The 20,442-nt window shown below is 40.3% G+C and overlaps 1 protein-coding gene across 29 annotated transcripts in view; it reads left to right on the forward strand.

The window, feature by feature from the left end:
- RIMS1 (regulating synaptic membrane exocytosis 1) overlaps window positions 1-20,442 on the forward strand; it is a 469,599-nt gene that overhangs the window by 274,060 nt on the left and 175,097 nt on the right. For 10 of the 29 annotated variants that reach the window (XM_073675553.1, XM_073675524.1, XM_073675525.1 and 7 more), the window contains 3 exons: window positions 3,488-3,559; window positions 9,830-9,933; window positions 20,207-20,236. In XM_073675553.1, the coding sequence (XP_073531654.1) occupies window positions 3,488-3,559; window positions 9,830-9,933; window positions 20,207-20,236 (206 nt within the window). The remainder of the gene's footprint in view (window positions 1-3,487; window positions 3,560-9,829; window positions 9,934-20,206; window positions 20,237-20,442) is intronic. The other 19 variants (XM_073675541.1, XM_073675546.1, XM_073675543.1 and 16 more) reach the window with 3 other exon arrangements.

Genomic DNA, 20,442 nt, shown 5'->3' on the forward strand with positions numbered 1-20,442 from the left:
ATCACAATATGTAACATACTATAATTGAGTTTAATCATATATGCTTTATACAGCATAATGCAATAAAATGTGTTACTATCATCATAACAAACCTTTATTCTACCACTTGCCTGATTCTTGTGTCCGTAAGGTGAATAGATAGTAGTATTGCTCAAGTAGGATACATTAGAAAGAAACAGAATATGAAGATTGGGTACTGTAGACTGGGACCTAATTGTACTGTTGTTATTAATCTGCTCCTTTAGATCTATGTTCCACGTGAATGTACGACTCCTAGAAATCTGTTGTATAATTGGGGATTTCGTACACATTTTAAGCTAACTTTACTGGAATGTCATGATAACCAGTGTCTACTATAAGTTCTTTAAGTTTTGATATCTTGGCAGTAATATTGGTGGTATAGTATTGTACTGTAACTACTTTAATATGTTACTCCCTCTGACATGAAATACACATTGTGCAGTACATCCCTATTTTTTTAATCACTATTATGTAGAATAGTGATGATCAAGTATGTTCCATTAACCCTTTCGGCGAGCACGCTCGGGTGCTCGCCGAGTATTTTGGCGTGCTCGGCATTTCTTTTATTGTCGCCTCACCTGCCAGTGTCACGGCTGTTAGACAGCTGTGACACATGCAGAGCTTGCCTGTTTGATGCTTGCAGGCGCGGCAACAATAAAAGAAATGCTGAACACGCCAAAATACTTGGCGAGCACCCGAGCGTGCTCGCTGAAAGGGTTAATGAAACCTACTCAATCATCACTAATGTAGAACCTATTTGTTTAAATGGCTTATATACAATTTGGAGCAATAGGATATTTGTTTTTGCAGTCTAACTTGCCAAGAAGCAATAAAAGATATAATTAAGTACTGCAATGTATTACTTATTATAGTTTGAACACTCAGAATTTACAGTGTGCTAGGATTTGTGTGACTATTGTAAACCATTCTGATGTATCACTGTATTCATAGTTATGTGCAGTCATCAAAGCACGGCAGGAACAATTCCTTTATAATAGGGGACCAAAGCCAACTCCATCCATATATTCTCTCACCTGTCACATTTTCATTTCATTCTCGTAATAACAATATTAATTTCTAAAGCTTCTTTACAAGAGCAACACAATTAGTTTCATCTACTTACTCTGGGATTTTACCATTGTTTTTCTCTTAAAAATACCGTATTGTGGTAAGACAGACTGCCAACACAAGGCAGTGTTAGAAGCATATTTAAAGTCTATGGAGGGGGAAAAAGGGAGGAGAAGAGAGGATCTCTCAGCACAGCAGGAGACCAGGCTTAATGCTGCAGTTCTGAGCAGTTTTATTTTCCTTCAGCACTGGATTCACAGGAACACAGCTCAGTACTGCTGTTTAATTTCTGCCATTGGTTGCCAAGCTGACGTCACGTCCACATCACGGCAGCCAATCAGTGAGCTCAGTGCGTCTGCCAGTGTAGATGGAATGCTCCTTTCAGAGCCGCTAAGTGCATTAATTGGCTGCTGTGCTATCGACGTGACGCCAGCGCGATAGCCAATGCCAGACACTGGGAGCAGCAGCGGAGACTCAATGGACCAGGGAAAGGTGTCTACAGCATGGTTTGTTTAGAATAACCTGCCACTGGGGAAATTTATTTACTGAAAGAGAACAAACCCTTTAAGCACCACATTACCATTACGTTATTACATAGTAACACCTGATGAATTGCCATGGAATGATCTGTAAAAAAAAAAAAATAAATACTTTTTTTTTTTTTTGCTGTGTCATTTGGACCTGTTTGTCATGAACAAATTTTAGAATATAAATCAGTACTTAAATAAGGAAAATGTAGAAGACCCCCTTAAAAAAAAAGTTATTAGTTTTGAGATGTACCGACTAATAATCATACTCTCAAAACAAGTAAAAAAAGTATTACTACAGAATATAATTCCCAGCAGAATACTGTAAGCATTGTCTACAAGAGGCTGGTTAGGTCAAATTGTACGTTACACAGCTAAAACTGCATCAGGATGGCCTATCCTAAGACCCCTGTTTTACATAAAACCTTAGACCTCCTATAGTTCCCACTAAAAAGTTATTTCTAAGGGTGCAGTTAGATGATTGTATAACACGGACAACGCATCACAGTGCATGGACTGGACGGCAGCTCTACTGACCCAAGCGTGGCAGCTGCATAGAAATACATGCTGTCATGCTTGGGTCCGGAGAGCCACCGGCCAGTCCGGGCATTGCGATGAGATCATCGTCCGTGTTATACGGCCCTCTGACTGCGCTCTATCTGTTGTTTCTGCACCATCATATTCTGTTTTCTCTCCTGTGTCAATCTGCCGCAGTATATGTGATGTGTATTTTATGTCTATAGACCCTTCTTTTTTGCTGTTTAAGAAAATACTAAGTTTTTGCTGTTAGTTAATGGTATTGCATTAAAGAAATTTGGGGAACTCTTTTAACGCTATGCTTCATAGCCCTATTATATTATTTTAGGCTTTTATATATTACATTAATTTAAGTAATAGATTGTACAAGTATATTCCATACACTTATAGTAAATTACCCAAGGTCAAAGGTCTCTGTGCCCTTAAGCATCATAGGCATCACCACACTATTATCATGTCACTATATGGCAGAATTACATTGCCATTACAGCTATCTTTTCACCTTAAAGGAAATGTGTCACCAGATTTTTGCTACCCCATTTGAGAACAGCATGGTGTAGAGGCAGAGAACCTGATTCCAGCAATCTAACACTTATGGAGCTGCTTGCTGCAGTTTTGATGAAATCCCTGTTTTCTTTGCTGCAGATTTACCAGTTCTCTGAATGTTGAACTCTGTTTAACCTGGCCCCCATCATTGATTGGCAGCTTTCTATGCACAGTACTCTGTGCATAGGCAGAAAGCTGCCAATCAGTGGCGGAAGCTAGGTTATACAGCGCCCATGAATATGGAGGGCTACATGGCAGCACGTTTACTAGTACTCTAGTGATAATCTCCTGCAGATAAAACTGTATTTTATCAAAACTACAGCAAGCAGCCAAGTAAGTGACAAATCACTGGAATCAGGATCTCAGTCTCTACATTGTACAGCTTTCAGATTAGGGGGAAAAAACCTGGTGACTGATTCCTTTTAAAGTCTAGTAGTATTTTTTGAGGGGTTTAGAGAGATGCATCAATTTGTGTTTTTGTTATACAGCATTTAAGGGAGTGAATCTGTCCAGGTGGTCTGAAAGCATAACATGAGCATTTCCAGTTGCTGTATTATCAGTCATGTATCGGTATCAGTCTTTTCCTATATCAGTAATGTCTGTTCATACTGGATTTTGCGTCATATTTTATTAGTTTCTGCATGTGCATTATTTGGTAATTAATGCCTGCAATGTTCATCATTTCAATGCTTTACATGTAATCTCATTCTTCATTGATGTTTTCTTTTACTATTATTATTTTTTGCCCTGGCTTTTCTTTTTTTTTTTTATTTATCACTTCATCTCAGGCAGCCCAGAAAAATGGAAAAATCTAGCAACCAGAAACCAAACAGTAAATGCTCTGTTTCTGAAGTAAAAAGGTATGAGGTTTTCACTGCATATTTAGATACATTTATAGACTGCAATTTAAGTATGTGACCCTAATATATCATGGGCATTACAAAGAAACTTAACAGTTAAGGTACATTTGCACTGCATGATTATACAGGAACTAGCATTCCTAGGAACACTCGTATCCCAATAATAATGTAGTGTAAACAGGCTGCTGATCACCTGACAAATGAGCGAACGCTTGTTCGTCTGGTGAAATAATCTTTTAGTTAGCGTAAAGGAAATCTGTCACCAGGTTTTTGCTACCTTATCTGAGAGCAGCATGATGTAGGAAAAGAGACCCTGATTCCAGAGATGTATCACTTAGTTTACTTGGAGTTTTTAGATGTATGTAGCAGAGCTCAGAAAGCTATCCCCGCCCACACCACAACTTTCTATATACATTATATATTGATAGTAAGCTGCTAATCAGTGCTGGAGGCAGAGTTTGTCCAGGAGGTACATGAGCTGTAGTCTAGCAGTGATAATCTCCTGCTGATAAAATACTCATTGTATTGAAACAACAGCACACAGCCTAATAAGTGACGCATCACTGAAATCAGTGTCTCAGCCCCTAAATCATGCTGTCCTCAGATTACATAGCAAAAGCTTTCTGACAGATTCCCTTTAAAAGAACATCGTTCTGGGCAGTGCGTTATTGTGTGGAAACAGGACCTGTACTGCAGACAATAATGGCAGCCTATTCACACTGCACAGTTTTATCTATTATGGATAATTCTTTGCATATAGTAAATGTGGTCTGCCCGTGTAAACAGGATAATAGATGACTGCCAATTAGCTAACAAGTAGCTAATTGGTGCTCGTTTAGTGGGTGGTATAAACCCACCTTTACAAAGGAAATTTGCACCTTTTCTTGGCATAGAAACACACCTGCCGCCTGAATTCAATCTCAATGCCCATCTATTAGGCATAGTGGTGTGTGGCCATAAAGAGGATCCACACTGGGGCATAACTACAATAGGTGCAAGGTTTGCGATTGCACCTGGGCCCTGGAGCCTAGGGGGCCCAAAAGGTCCCTTTGGCCTATATGAAAAGACCAATGCTATTAAAGACTTGCAATAATTGGGGGCCCTGTTGGAGCTTTTGCATTGGGGCCCATGAGCTTCAAGTTACGCCACTGCATCCACACAACACACAAACAACATCTTGATTTCAGTACCTTGTAATGATTCATTTCCCTTCTGATGGAGAATTGAAGACTTGCTGCCGGGATCCCCATCTGATTCCCATTGATGCTGGCTGTCCCAGCATTGGGATTCTAAATTCTGTAACTAAAATCTTAACATTTAAAGTGGATCCCTCACCACTACTGACATGTCTATTATAGGAAATGTTTAAATTGCCCATTAAATATTATTTATTATGCTTTGCTTATAGAGCGCCATTATATTCTGCAGAACTTTACATACACTATGATCACTGTCCCCATTGGGCTCACAATCTACATTCCCTATCAGTATGTCTTTTGAGTGTGGGAGGAAACCGGGGAACCCTGAGGAAACCCTCGCAAACATGGGGAGAACATACAAACTCCTTGCAGATGTTGTCCTTGGTGGGATTTGAATCCAGGCCCCCAGCGCTGCAAGACTGCAATGCTAACCACTGAGCCACCATGCCAATCTGGAGCATTATCCATATTCCTTCTAGAAATTCTTAAATGAATTGACAACTGGTAGTGGTCATTCTCCTTGTCAGAGCGAACTGTCTCTGCACTGCCAGCACTAATTGCACAGTGTTATTCTGTGTAAGTACGCACCCCCAATGTTAATCATTTATTCAGAAATTTATAGGAGGAATTACAGAGGAACGATATAAAACAGAATTTGGAATAAGATGCTTAAGAATCGTTATCTTATGTAGAATACTAGTTTTTACTAACAGACCTGTTAGGAGAGATCACACGGCCTCTAAAGTAAAAGAAAAGACCTTGTTCACAGTTTGTGTATATTGTACACTTAATGTCAAAATAGTAATAGAAAGTTTAGTCTTTTTTTCCCTGAAGGTAATAAAGTTTGTTGGTTATAAAGGCCATATTTGTGCTTTATGTGTGTGTTTTCCATTGTGAAATGTTTTTTGTAGTTCTTTCTCATGTATCTACTAATACCTATACTCATTTTCCTGATGCCTCACGTGTTTGCATGCTTATATATACACTTTTATGCATATTGCAGTGTGTCCGGTTTATACAAAACAAAATGGCCTTTTTTCTATATAAGAGCTGCTATGTGATGTGCTGGTATATATATATATATATATATAGCAAGGCTAGTCTCTTTAGTTCTGATAAATGAGACTCACACTCACGTATAAAGCGTGAACAGAGATAAACTGTACTGACTGCTTATGGTGCATAACGTAAATCCTATACCCATCATATAACGTATCGATAGGATATGCGATTACTGCATGATCCGTGGGGTGTAATAGGCAAGATCCTGAGAATGAGTCACAGTTCTGTGCAGTTTTTCCTGTATAGCGGACTTACTATCCAAATAGATGTGCAATTGACTGCACTTTATAGACTGGAGTCAGCGGCAGTTTCCTGCATCGTGGGTGGCTGGAGTGTGGTGAAGGGTTGGCAGAGCTAAACCAGTGTTGCATCGTTCTCAGGACCTGACCTTTCTCCAGTCTCAGGACCTGACCGCCCCACCAAAAAACAATGACATATCCTAGAGATACGCTGTCACATCATAAGATAGGTATAACCCTTTAAAGCAGCTCTCCACTTGAAAAGAATACATCTTTAGTTGTGTTCCTAATATGCAAACATACTAGCTTGTATATCCAAAGGTGCTCCAAGCTATCAGCACATCAGAATGGCATCAGTGCTGTGTGTGAAGGGGGCTGACAGACTGGCTCTTATTCAGTGGCATGTAAAAGTTTGGGCACCCCTGGTCAAAATTACTGTTCTTGTGAACAGTTAAGCAAGTTGAAGATGAAATGTTCTGTAAAAGGTCTAAAGTTAAAGATGACACATTTCCTTTGAATTTTAAGCCCAAAAAAAAAAAAATTTTTTCATCTTTTACATTTTAAAAAATACAAAAAGGAAAATGGGCCGATGAAAAAGTTTGGGCACCCTGCATGGTAATTACTTGCATGGTAATTACCTAGTAGCACCCCTTTTTGCAAGTATCACAGCTTGTAAACACATTGTGGCCAAAGAGTTCTTATTTAACCTCATCGGTCCACAGGATTTGTTTCCAAAATGCATCAGGCTTGTTTAGATGTTCTTTTGCGTACTTCTGATGCTGAATTTTCCATGAAGGCCATGTCTGTGCAGGTGTCTCTGAACAGTAGAATAATGTACCACAACTGCAGAGTTTGCTAAATCGTTCTGAAGGTCTTTTGCTGTCAAGCAGGGGTTCTGATTTGCCTCTCTAGCAATCCTACGATCAGCTGTCAATGAAATTTTGCTTGGTCTTCAAGACCTTATCTTGACCTTCATTGTTCCTGTTAACTGCCATTTCTTAATTACATTTTGAACTGAAGAAAGGGCAACTTGAAAACGCTTTGCTATCTTCTTATAACCTTCTCTTGCTTTGTGGGCCTCCACCATTTTCATTTTCAGAGTGCTAGGCAGCTGCTTAGAAGAACCCCTGGCTGCTGTTTTTTGGCACAAGATTAGAGGAGGTTGGGTCTTTACAGAACTGGGAAATTTGCATCACCTGGCCTTTCCTAATGATGATAGTGAACCAGCCATAACCCAAACAGGCTAATTAAGGTCTGAAACGTCGGTTAAAATGTACTGAGCACACAAATCTCCAAGGGTGCCCAAACTTTTGCATCAGCCCATTTTCCTTGACAATGTTTATATTATTTTGCCTAAAATACAAAGGAAATGTGTCATCTTTAATTTTAGCCCTTTTAGAGATAATTTCATCTTCAACTTGCTTAACTGTTCACAACAATATTTTTGACCAGAGGTGCCCAAACTTTTACATCACACTGTTAGTAGCTCAGACAACCCCATCGCCTGTTCCAGCTTATATGTAGACAGAGAAGGGCCCTGGTTTAGCTATTAAAATAAGCTTTCTTGTGTGAAGCATCATCTCAAAATGAAAATAGAGTTGCCCGAATCTGGTACTGCCACAAGAGCTGAAGATTGGGGCACCTCTGGAACACCATTGAGTTTTTCTCTCAACCGTCAGAAACTTTCTTGTAACTTTTGCATTTCACAGATTACATGTGTCCAGGTACATGCAATCTGTGTTTTGGGATCGAGTGCTGCAGTCCTTTGCACAGTCCTTTATTTCATCTGGCTTCATTGCAGACTCCTTTTTTTGTCAGTTTTATCTTTTCTTCTACCTCTCCTTATCCCCAACAAGTGACTTCAGTTGCATGTAGGTACTTCTAGTGTGTGGCTGTAACCTTGGTGAATAAATGCCCTTTGGTTTCTTCTATTGCGTGTATGTATGTGTTATGCAAATAAATTCAAGAGGCCCCATACAGAATAGACAGCTTTCGGCCAAACAATGGTTCTGACGATTGTTCAGCCGGCAGCTATCTCTCCCAACTGTTGCATGTGTAGAAGAGCTTGATGTGCCAAGTGCTCCTATAAAAGAACCGCTGCCGGACTCCCATGGTGGCAGCTTATCTTGCCGAGAACAAAAGGATCGTTAGTTCGAAATCGGACATGCCAGATCCTTATTTCCCCCCAACGTTATCTGACAGGAGAGGTCCGGAGGCCACCATACAAATTAGACTGTGGGCAGGGCCCACTGATGTTAGTCTAAAGTCTATGGGGGTCTTAATGAAATCCTTGGTCACAGCACTTTATTTAGGGGCCCTACCCTTTTAGATATGCCATGCTGTAGGTGAAACTACAGTGTATAAAAATATATAAGCAAAAGTACAATAGCAATACTATACACTTCCTAAATAAATACTACCACGACACCGCATACAAATAAAAAAGAAAACTAAATAGTGTCTATATAATGCCATAGAATACATTATAACACACATTGTCTAATTACCATTATAGAAAACCTGACAGCAGATTCATGCTGCCCGAACCATACTCAGCGTTGTTTCAGAGTAAACATACTCTTTAAAGCCGACCTGGAACTATGCATCTAGTTTAGGAGGCGATTCCCTGGCGGCTTCTTCTTGCCCCGCTCCCCTCGATTGACAGGTCTATAAGGGGAGAGGCTTCCAGGGAATGGCATCCAAGGTCTCTGGCTAGCCTTTAAATGTATATCTTCTCTGAAACGCCATAACTTACACTGCTGAAGTGACACAGCCAGTGTCTGATTCATGTTTCCCATGTTTTGGGCAGCATGAATTTGCTATCAGGTTCACTTGAATTGTCAGTGCCCTCTTTTTAAGTGAAGCATCAGAAGCTCGTGGCTAGATCCTGCTGTGAATTGTTTTGTGGTGAGTGATAGAGACCCTAGGGCATTTGTCCCTTCTACTTTCCTGATAATTTTACCCCCTGCATGTCACACTTTTTTTGGATTCTTTGAACTTACCCAAGGTAATATTATTTACCCACCACCTTATTTTATGTTGTCTGTTATCAAATATGTGCCAACTATGCTAGTTCAAAGATATTTCCTAATCATACCTTTATATTCCTGAGCTTTTGTATATAAAACTGCCCATACATATTAGAATTCTGTTAGTTACGGCCTTATGGAAGGGGAAATGTAGTAGTATATGGCATCCATTCACATCTATAGCCAGAGTTGGAGCCCAGCCCCCAATATTGTCCACATGATCAAACGCCTTTAAAACCATTTGACTTCCAATGCTCTTATATTTAGAGGAAATATTTGCATCTACTTTGAACTAGGACAATGAAAGAAGTACAGTAACAACACATTTAAAAAGGTTAACATTAACTTCCTAAATTTTGGAACCAAGCTGTCAATTGTTTTATGCCAATGTATTAGTTTGGTTTTCATCAAATCACTAGACATCTAGGTAAGGTTATTCTGATTGTCTTTACATTCTTCATGCTATGAACCTAAAATGGTGAGGTCAAGCTCTACTTACATCTGCCTTGGAGGGTCCATCGAAAGCCTCTGTTGCAGATTTCGTCTTTTTGTTGGAAAGAATAACACTGCATGCAGTGCTGTTTTGTCAATCAAAATGATAGGTGCCATGGCGGCAACAGACAGGTTGACAGTCAATGATCTGATACCAATGTCTTGGTCCATAATATGCAGCCTATCTAAGGGCATGGCTTCCTTCTACATTGTTTCCTAACTAATTTTTATTTTTTTTTCACTTAACAGAAACCATCAAGTAGGAAGTCAGTCATCTACAGCGGATTCTTCATTTAGTCGAAGAGGAAGGCAACTTCCACAGGTCCCTGTAAGAAGCAACAGTGTAGAACAAGGTAGACCAAGTGACCAACCACACTTGCAAACAGTGTTTTGTGCGTTTGTATGTTCAATGAGTTTTGAAGTGGTGTGGATTGGTGGATTCTTAATGTTCTCGTTGTTCTTTATCATTAAGAGTAATTCTTCCTGTAAGGTTTTATGTCCAGTATTGACTGTATTTTATATCTTTACATGCTTTTTTGTTGCTTTTTGTGATAGGGCATTTAACATTACTAACCAATGTATTGCTAGTACCAAAACCAAATCATGAACTTAATACAGAAGCAAAACTGGTTTAAGCAACTATTTACATTCTAATATTGTAGTCACTAATTATCCGTGCAAAATAATAAGAAATGTATATTAATATATAGGGATCTCTTCAAATTTACAACTTGGGCATTATTTTTGTTGTTGGTGGGATTGCGCCTGCTCAACCTTCCTCAATGACGCTAACTGAATTATTATCATATCTGTACTTGGGTGTTTAGAATTAGATTTCTTCTATAACTATTATCAGAAATGCAAGAATCAATATCTATACATAACAAGTGCTCAATAACCTTGTGGTCTTCAATACCATTTTACATCCAACTTTTATAGAGAGTATAGTGCTTTGCCTTTTTAATGCACGCAATGTCACTAGAATATATGATTTAATTTGCAATATGGTGCTAAATGTTAGTATAATGTATGGAGTCATGGGTCAGTTAAGCTGCCTGTATCTTAATGTTCTTCTGAGATGACTGTGAGCGGTGCTGGTAAATTATAGGTATTCACAGTATGTAAGAAGAGCTGGGAGAATGTATACAAGTCAGGCCGAAGCTGCTACTCTGAAGCTACGCAAAGCATTCCCATGTTTGACGTCCTTAGTCCTCATAAAGCTGACTTGTATGGAAAATTGGGCATAGAGTGCGCATTACCCCTTATGCTTAGGAGATGTTTAATATTTCATAATGTTAATGTCTCTTAAGAGAACTGGTTATTTATGTCTTATCTCGCGTTCAATTCATAAAAGCGCTATTTAATATTATGTGTTTGAATATGTGTGTAAGAAGTGGAAATAGTACTTATGTAGAAAATAAATCATGATAATGGTTGTATATTTCTACCTGAACATAGCTCGACTGGCTATGTGCTTGTTCACACTCAATGTGTATCGTTGAGAGGAACCGCAGTTGTGAAGTTTTTCTTTTCAGTAGTCAGGACATGAAGATTCGAAACATTGTACAAGAGCATTTAGTTTAGAAATATTTTGTCTTTACATACTGGACATATGATACTTCTCACATTTTAATAAAATTTGAGATTTTGCTTAGGCTGTAGCCATCTAGAGGCGAGGGTCTAGCCTGTTAGTAATGAATGTTTGTTGGGCTGGTAACACGCCATGAAACTTTGCAAATACATTTTCTGTTTATACTTTTAGCGTTAAACTTGTAAATTCATTTATTTAATAATTTGTTCAGGAGTATGTGACCAATCCATTGTAACAAGTGGTTGCATCCAGTATAACACCTACTTACTAATTCTGGAAAATGTATAATTAATGTTTATGGAGTTATACGTAGTTCGCTTAAACATAAAATAAAAAGTTATATCTGATTTAAGCGTATTTTATATTGGCCAATAACTATAAATATACTAGTTCTAAGTTTACAGGCAGCATTGATGACTTACAGAGGTTGACTCAAGACAAGAACTCCTGTCTGTAGCCCTATTGAGTTAGATGGACAACATGGGATGAGGTGTAGAGCTGCTATGTAAAAGCAGCCTCTTCTCTGATGGACCTGGTTCATCCGTGTATTACGTGGTTGGCATGCTAAACACATTTTGACAACAAATTAATTCTTTCAGATTATTTTAGTATTATTATTACTTAACGGACTTGTTGGATGACCGCTCTGTAGGAAGATCGATCTTGTGCAAGCCTAGATAGGTCCACCAGGGTCTTCTCTGCTGTTATCTTGATTGTATAAAATTAGCAACATTGTAAAATATTTTAGGAATACTTGACATTTTTGAGCTACCTGTAAATGGCTGTGAAGTACAGTTACTGTACTGTCAAAACCCTACAATTTACATGGTACTGATATCACATGTGGTGGTTAAATATTATTTGATGGACTGGTCAGAACTGAGAACCACCAGCAAAAAAGCAGAATATATATTTTTTTATGCTTCATTTTTTTTATGCTTAGTAATGCAGGAATACAGGCTCGTTCCTCCAGTATATGGTCCCTGCTTGAGCAATTTACTTGAAAGTAATTAAACTGATAGCTTGTTGACTTCACAGATGTCAGCAGTGACTTGCTCATCATCCTGAAACATTTTTTCCCCATGAGAATTCTTCAAAACACAAAATTAATTTTCAAGTTAAATAAAGAGTATAGAGTTTGTCTCCTATCTCCTTCCTGCATGATTTACTAATTGCATCCAGTTTTTTTGGCAGTATTAATGCATAGATTCACCTATGGATAAACCAACTTGAAATCCAGTGTTTATATCTCAGGCTTCCTTAGAAGGGGTTGCATCGGATTGGAAAAAGTGCCTGCTGTTTTCCCAAGAAATAGCACTCTTGTTCCTGGACTGTGTATGGTTTTGTATCTAAGTTTGGCTTGAGCTGCATTACCATCCACAATCTGTCGCACTCTTGTACATAGTTTGTGACCTTATTTTTTGTCTCATACAACCCAACTAACAGCTGTGGCAATGTAAGTAATACAGTATGGAAGCCATAATAAAATACAATTCTTAGAAACTTCTGTCCTGTTCAGCAGAATGGAGAGAAGAAGGGAATTGGAGAAAATTAAAGTAAGGTCAAACAATTCTTCTGCAATAGTGCAAGGAACATGTAGTATTACATAAAGCCCCGGACAGGAAACCCCCTGTATGACATCCATTTAAGGAGTTTTAATGGATGCACATCTGTAAAATAAAGGGGAATAGGCAAAATAATTTTGGGGGGAGGGTTGAAATCCATGCCATGTTTTCGCAGTGTTACCTGTGTATCACCTCTTCTTTCTTTTCCGTCCACACACGTCCACTCCTCCGTCTACTTCTTTCTCTAATTGTTATCTTGAATAGCTGCCTCTGTTCAGTGTGTTCTGCTTGTTCAAGTGAATGCTTAAAGAAGAGAGGACATCTCTTAAAAGCTGACCTTTTTAGTATATTATATTGGTTGTATAGTCACAAAATTCTATTTAGTAAAATAGTTTATTCTATTAAAAGGGATAGTACGGGCCTGAAATCTTGACGTCTTATTCTTGGGATAAGTCCTCCATATCAGACCGGTGGTGGTGGTGCGTTCACCATCTCACACCCCCACCAACAGCTGACAGGGCAGGGACAAGGTATTTTGGTGCCTAAGAGTGCTTTCACATTGCGTGTCTTTAGGCAGTCTACTACATTTGAGTGTCTGTCTCCAGTAAGCGGACATTCCCGAAAATGATGCACGTTGGAGCGCACGTTCTCTCTGCCATCACCATTACAGTCTATGGCCCCATTGGCGCATACGTTCAGACCCCATCTTGTGGGGGATTTCAGACGTATGCCCCGACAGGGACAAAGAACGCAATGAGAAAGCACTCTTAGGCAGATAAGGCAAATGCGCCCCACTTCCACTTCCAACAACCAAAGCCTGCAAACTACCTGTAAAGTGGGCTTACACTATGATTATACATTATTTATTTACTTGATTATTTAATTACAGTTAGATTTTCTTAAAAAAAAAATGATTTAATCACCCCAAGCTTACACCAGGGTGCACCCCTCTTAAACAAATTCAGGCATCCTACCTGCCTTCGTCTCCCATGTTACATCTTCTTCATGTAAAAATGACAGTTCTGATAGTTCAGCAATAAATCTACCCACTCTTCTCCACCCCACTACTTATTTCAGTGGAAGTCCAGGCAACTGGATCCTCAGTGATCAAACATTTATCATCTATCTTGTGATTAGAAGATAAACTTTGGTTATGGGAAAGCTGTTTAGATATTTACTCTTAAACCAAAGAAATTAAAAGGGACTTTGTCACCATAAATTGACTGTTCAAACCAAGCTCATCCCCTTGTAGGAGACACGGCCCTAACAATAGTGTCTTTAGACATTTTTGAATGAAAAATGATTTTTAGCAAATGCGGCAAAGAGGAGCTCAGTGCATCAGTGACATGACCGGGCAGTTCAGTGTACAGTACTTTTCCACCTACTAGTTTAACATCTATCTCCTAGTTCCTTTGGCTCCAGTAAAGCCAAAACAGTTAGTTAAAGGGATATTCTCAAGTTTGGAAGCCAGCCTCTATCTGTGGAATAGAAACAGAGTTTCATCTGAGTGACATTAGCATAATTTGCCCAATTCTCTCACATGATATGATATATAAAAGACTTCAAGCTGTCATTGATGTTAGAGGGGGCAATACACGGTATTGAGAACTGGGGTATGTGAACTTTTGATCAGGGTCATTTGGATGTTTGTGGTTGTCATTAAGATTTAAAAAGAGAAAACACAGTAGTTTGACAATAGATGGCTTCACCCAACCAATAACCATGAGTGGAGAAAACGTTTTTTTGTTATCATTCATATTCTCTGAAACAAGGCCAAGAAAGGAAAAATTCTGCCGGGGTATGTACTTTTTAGCACAACTGTATACACACACTCATACACACACATATACAAAAGCTCATATATGTACATACACATACATGTTTATACACTCATACACATACACACACACACATACACATACATTCTCTCTATGATGTAAATATAGGGCACACAGTCTCCTTACTGGACAGATCCTGCATGTAGTTCACTCTCCCAGTGCAAAAGATGACCAAACCGCTGACAAGGAGCTGCAGAAATCTTAGTGAAAGAGGACACAACACAGACACGACAGATAACAGTTCCCTGCTCCTGCCATGCTGTCCATGCTGTGAGCCTTCCTCCTCCAACCTCTGCAGAAATCTCAGTGAAAGAGGACACGACACAGACACGACAGATAACAGTTCCCTGCTCCTGCCATGCTGTCCATGCTGTGAGCCCTCCTCCTCCAACCTCTGCAGAAATCTCAGTGAAAGAGGACACGGCTTAGACATGACAGATAACAGTTCCCTGCTCCCGCCGTGCTGTCCATACTGTGAGCCCACCTCCTCCAACCTCTGCAGAAATCTCAGTGAAAGTGGACACGACACAGACATGACAGATAACAGTTCCCTGCTCCTGCCGTGCTGTCCATGCTGTGAGCCTTCCTCCTCCAACCTCTGCAGAAATCTCAGTGAAAGAGGACAGGACACAGACAAGACAGATAACATCTCCCTGCTCCTGCCGTGCTGTCCATACTGTGAGCTTTCCTCCTCCAATCTCTGCAGAAATCTCAGTGAAAGAGGACAGGACACAGACATGACAGATAACATCTCCCTGCTCCTGCCGTGCTGTCCATACTGTGAGCCCACCTCCTCCAACCTCTGCAGAAATCTCAGTGAAAGTGGACACGACACAGACATGACAGATAACCGTTCCCTGCTCCTGCCATGCTGTCCATGCTGTGAGCCCTCCTCCTCCAACCTCTGCAGAAATCTCAGTGAAAGAGGATAGGACACAGACAAGACAGGTAACATCTCCCTGCTCCTGCCATGCTGTCTATGCTGTGAGCCCTCCTCCTCCGACCTCTGCAGAAATCTCAGTGAAAGAGGACACGACACAGACAAGACAGATAACAGCTCCCTGCTCCTGCCGTGCTGTCCATGCTGTGAGCCCTCCTCCGACCTCTGCAGAAATCTCAGTGAAAGAGGACACGACACAGACATGACAGATAACAGTTCCCTGCTCCTGCCATGCTGTCCATGCTGTGAGCCCTCCTCCTCCGACCTCTGCAGAAATCTCAGTGAAAGAGGACACGACACAGACATGACAGATAACAGCTCCCTGCTCCTGCCGTGCTGTCCATGCTGTGGGCCCTCCTCCTCCGACCTCTGCAGAAATCTCAGTGAAAGAGGACACGACACAGACAAGACAGATAACAGCTCCCTGCTCCTGCCATGCTGTCCATGCTGTGAGCCCTCCTCCGACCTCTGCAGAAATCTCAGTGAAAGAGGACACGACACAGACATGACAGATAACAGCTCCCTGCTCCTGCCGTGCTGTCCATGCTGTGGGCCCTCCTCCTCCGACCTCTGCAGAAATCTCAGTGAAAGAGGACACGACACAGACAAGACAGATAACAGCTCCCTGCTCCTGCCGTGCTGTCCATGCTGTGAGCCCTCCTCCGACCTCTGCAGAAATCTCAGTGAAAGAGGACACGACACAGACATGACAGATAACAGCTCCCTGCTCCTGCCGTGCTGTCCATGCTGTGAGCCCTCCTCCGACCTCTGCAGAAATCTCAGTGAAAGAGGACACGACACAGACATGACAGATAATTGCTCCCTGCTCCTGCCGTGCTGTCCATGCTGTGAGCCCTCCTCCTCCGACCTCTGCAGAAATCTCAGTGAAAGAGGACACGACACAGACATGACAGATAATTGCTCCCTGCTCCTGCCATGCTGTCCATGCTGTGGGCCCTCCTCCCCCTGACCCTGAGATGCTGAGGACGGTTTCCAGAGTAAAAAGAAGACAGTGGAGGAGGCCCTGGGCACAATGTAAGCCCTGCTGTGCATGCTTCACTCTCCTGCGGGAGGACAGAGACATTAGCAGCCAGTGAGTGCTTTCATTAGTCTGATGGGAAGTGTTCATTGGCCAGTGTCCTCTCCCCTGCATGACATGCCCCTTTTTCACTGGCTGAACCTGGAGTTTCGTACAGCGCGTTCCATGCACCGGCTGTACTTGATCACAGCAGAGCTGACTGGTGCATAACAGAAGTTAATAGTTTGCTAGTGAAAATTGTGCCCCTCCCCTTACGATGTGAGGCGGTGCCTTAGGCAGCCGCCTACCCTGCCTGCCCCTCGTCCAGGTCCTGACTGCTGATACCTGGTGACATGGCTGCTGGAAGTGCATAGAAGTGTGCTGACAGCCTCTCCATTGAGCATTCCCCATATTGCTTCTAACAAGCCTTCATTACGGTCCAGGAGTAACGAAACGTTGGCCATCTCATAAAGTGTGATATCCCTGAACATGACATTCTGTCAGATCAATATATGTAATTTCCTTCTCTGCAACTAAGGAGTGCTGTGATTTTTCATACCGTACATTATCGGGATATCGATATCAGATCAGTAGGGTTTTCGACATCTGGTACCCACACAAGCAGCTGATACCTGGTGTCACAGGCACCAGAAGTACACAGTAAAGGGACTTTTCACGAGTACTGAAGCTTAGCTCCCATTGATGTGAATGGGTTCACCAGCCATACTTTGAAAAAGGAATAGTCATGTCAAAGTTCTAGATTTGTTTTACATTCTGTCTTTTAACCATGACATTACTAAAAATTCAGTAAATTGGTGATCAAACCCATGATTAAACAGTAATATCTACATATATGACTCTATTTCATAGTCTGTTCTTCCTGTAAATATGTACAAAATCTATTATACAACTTGATGATGTAGTTTAATACTACGCTGTTGCGTCTTTTACATGTTGTAGAGATTAGTGAAATGGCTAAATTTCTCAATATTCAGGAAAACTCCATTTGAGTGCACTCTTGTTTTATACCATTCGTGCTGTTATAATTTAGGACAAATAATGTCATAAAAAAGTTCTTACGCCTTTGAGGTCCTTGACCAACAGTTGTTGTTTGGTTCTCAATGTGTAGTTCAGAATGTTATATATACTGTTTGAATAGCATGGTCTTTATATCTATGCATGTTGTGTCAATCTCAGCATGTTTCTCAATTAATTTCCTAATGTTTTATAACATCCATGCTTTATTTGTGTCATTTGGCTTTTTGTAAAATAATATAACTCGTTCTAAAGTGTTAATTAACAGTTGTGTCATTTGATTAAAGCATAGTTTGAAAATCATGGCAATGGAGAAAAAGATTGCACAAATGACTGCAGTTGTTGATAAACTATCAATACAATAGCACACTATTTTATGCTGTTTGTATTATTTTATTTTATTTTATCTTTCTTAATATGTTTAAAAGGAAAACCACAACAAAACTCTATATATGACCAGTCAATCCTGGCAGAATATAATATACATTGTGAAACAAGAACGCACAAATATGACATCCAATTTGAAAAGAATTCTCATATTTGAAATTAAATAAAAGCTCTATTTTTCAGTAAATGTATTACAATGTCTCTCAGTATAAATCTACATAAAAAGCTGATTAAAGAGGTAGTCCTCTGGTTGGACAGCCCCTTCCTAAATACTGTATTCCCTGAATAAAAACAGACACCTTCTTTCTGCATCTGCGCTACTCCAGCGTCGGCACCACGTTTCCCGGTGCTAGTATGACATCGTGATGCCACGTGGGCGCTGCCGCTGATTGATTGCAGCACTCACATGGCAAAAAAATGTGACATAAGTGCTGGCACAGCACCGCTGAGTGTATGAGCTGAGTGTATGAGCTGAGTGTATGAGCTGAGTGTATGAGCTGAGTGTATGAGCTGCACCAGTGAGTGAGCTGAGTGTATGACCTGACTGTATGAGCTGAGTGTATGAGTTGAGTGTATGAGCTGCACCAGTGAGTGAGCTGACTGTATGACCTGACTGTATGAGCTGAGTGTATGACCTGACTGTATGAGCTGAGTGTATGAGTTGAGTGTATGAGCTGCACCAGTGAGTGAGCTGAGTGTATGACCTGACTGTATGAGCTGAGTGTATGAGCTGCACCAGTGAGTGAGCTGAGTGTATGACCTGACTGTATGAGCTGAGTGTATGAGTTGTGTATGAGCTGCACCAGTGAGTGAGCTGAGTGTATGACCTGACTGTATGAGCTGAGTGTATGAGTTGAGTGTATGAGCTGCACCAGTGAGTGAGCTGAGTGTATGAGCTGAGTGTATGACCTGACTGTATGAGCTGAGTGTATGAGTTGAGTGTATGAGCGGTACCAGTGAGTGAGCTGAGTGTATGAGCTGAGTGTATGACCTGACTGTATGAGTTGAGTATATGAGCTGAGTGTCAGATTTTTCTATTTTACATGGGAAAATACGGCTTTTAAATTTGCTAATAACGGTCTTTACATATTACTTTCTTCTCAGTTCAGTTTATTAAAAGGTGGATGACTCCTAATAAATGTAGCACATTTTGGTCTCTCTTTAGGTCAGAAATGAGATATGTGCTGCCATAAGCAGGCATAGATTTTTGTTGTTCATTGGTTCAATTTTCTGCCTTATAACTTAAATTTCTGCTCTGTTAGTTGGTCGTGCCACCCCCATTAAACCCACACTATGAAAAATTGCAAATTAAAGCTCAAAACTCCATAATTTGCAACTTTCCCACACCATGAACGTGATGGAAATGCAATAATAAATTCCCCCAATGTGTTTCTATATTTAAACTGAACAGCAAAAAATGACTTGCAACCAATCACAGTGTTTGTTTATTTTTTTCAGAGCATATAAAGGAAAGCTGCGCTTCTATTGGTTTTTATGGGCAAGGCCTGTTGTTAAAGACAATCTGTTACCAGGTTTTTGCTATGTAATTTGAGAGCACTATTAGATAGGGGCTGGGAACCTGATTCTAGCTATATGTCACTTACTAGGCTGTGTTTTGCTGTTTCAATACAATCAGTGTTTTATCAGCAGGAGATTATCACGACAGGACTAGGTGTCTTGTGCCTCCTAGTCCAACCACACCCCCACCACTGATTAGCAGCTTTCTGACAATATACAATGTACACAGAAAGCTGCTAATCCAGTGGTGTGGGCGGAGTTATACACAGCTCAGCATTCCGAGCTCTGCACGATCTGCAGCAGAGAAAACTGTGATTCTATCACAACCACTACACCCAATAAACTAGGTAATACATCGCCGGAAACAGGGACTCTGTCCCTATATCATGCTACTGTCAGATTAGATAGCAAAAAACTGCTGACAGATTCCCTTTAATGATCTTTATATGTATGTAGATTTCAACTGAAAAGTGTTAAAAGTTTAAATAACATCAGAACTGAGGAGACATTTGTAAACTTGTAGCACATCTCTGGATGTTACTTGATATCATCCTTGTTGTAGTTTTCCTTTATTTCATGTTCTGTGTCTTTAATAAATTGACCATACTGCTTTGTTTTTCCTGCATATTGTACTGTGTTTCTCATTTGTTTTCTGTAGCACGTATTTGTCTAATGTATACTCTGCTGATTTCTTTCTTTTGTTTCTCATCATACTATGCATTATATCATTGAAGAACGAGAGAGTTATAGCTCATCTTCAACAGGTAATTATGAACCAATATTGAATATCTTTAAATGGGTGCAATATAGCTGATATTTCATTTCACCAACCAGCCTGGCTTTTAAAGTTGGACTATTGAATGTGCAAGCTGGATTAGATCTGTTATTCTGGTATTCTATGAGAAGACATGATGATTGTGATGGGCGCACAATGTGTACGTTTTCAAACTTCAAAGGGATGTACAGGATT

The sequence above is a fragment of the Phyllobates terribilis genome, unplaced genomic scaffold, assembly GCF_046119375.1.
Source record: "Phyllobates terribilis strain yellow unplaced genomic scaffold, ASM4611937v1 Scaffold_3__8_contigs__length_932513732, whole genome shotgun sequence".
Taxonomy (NCBI): domain Eukaryota; kingdom Metazoa; phylum Chordata; class Amphibia; order Anura; family Dendrobatidae; genus Phyllobates; species Phyllobates terribilis.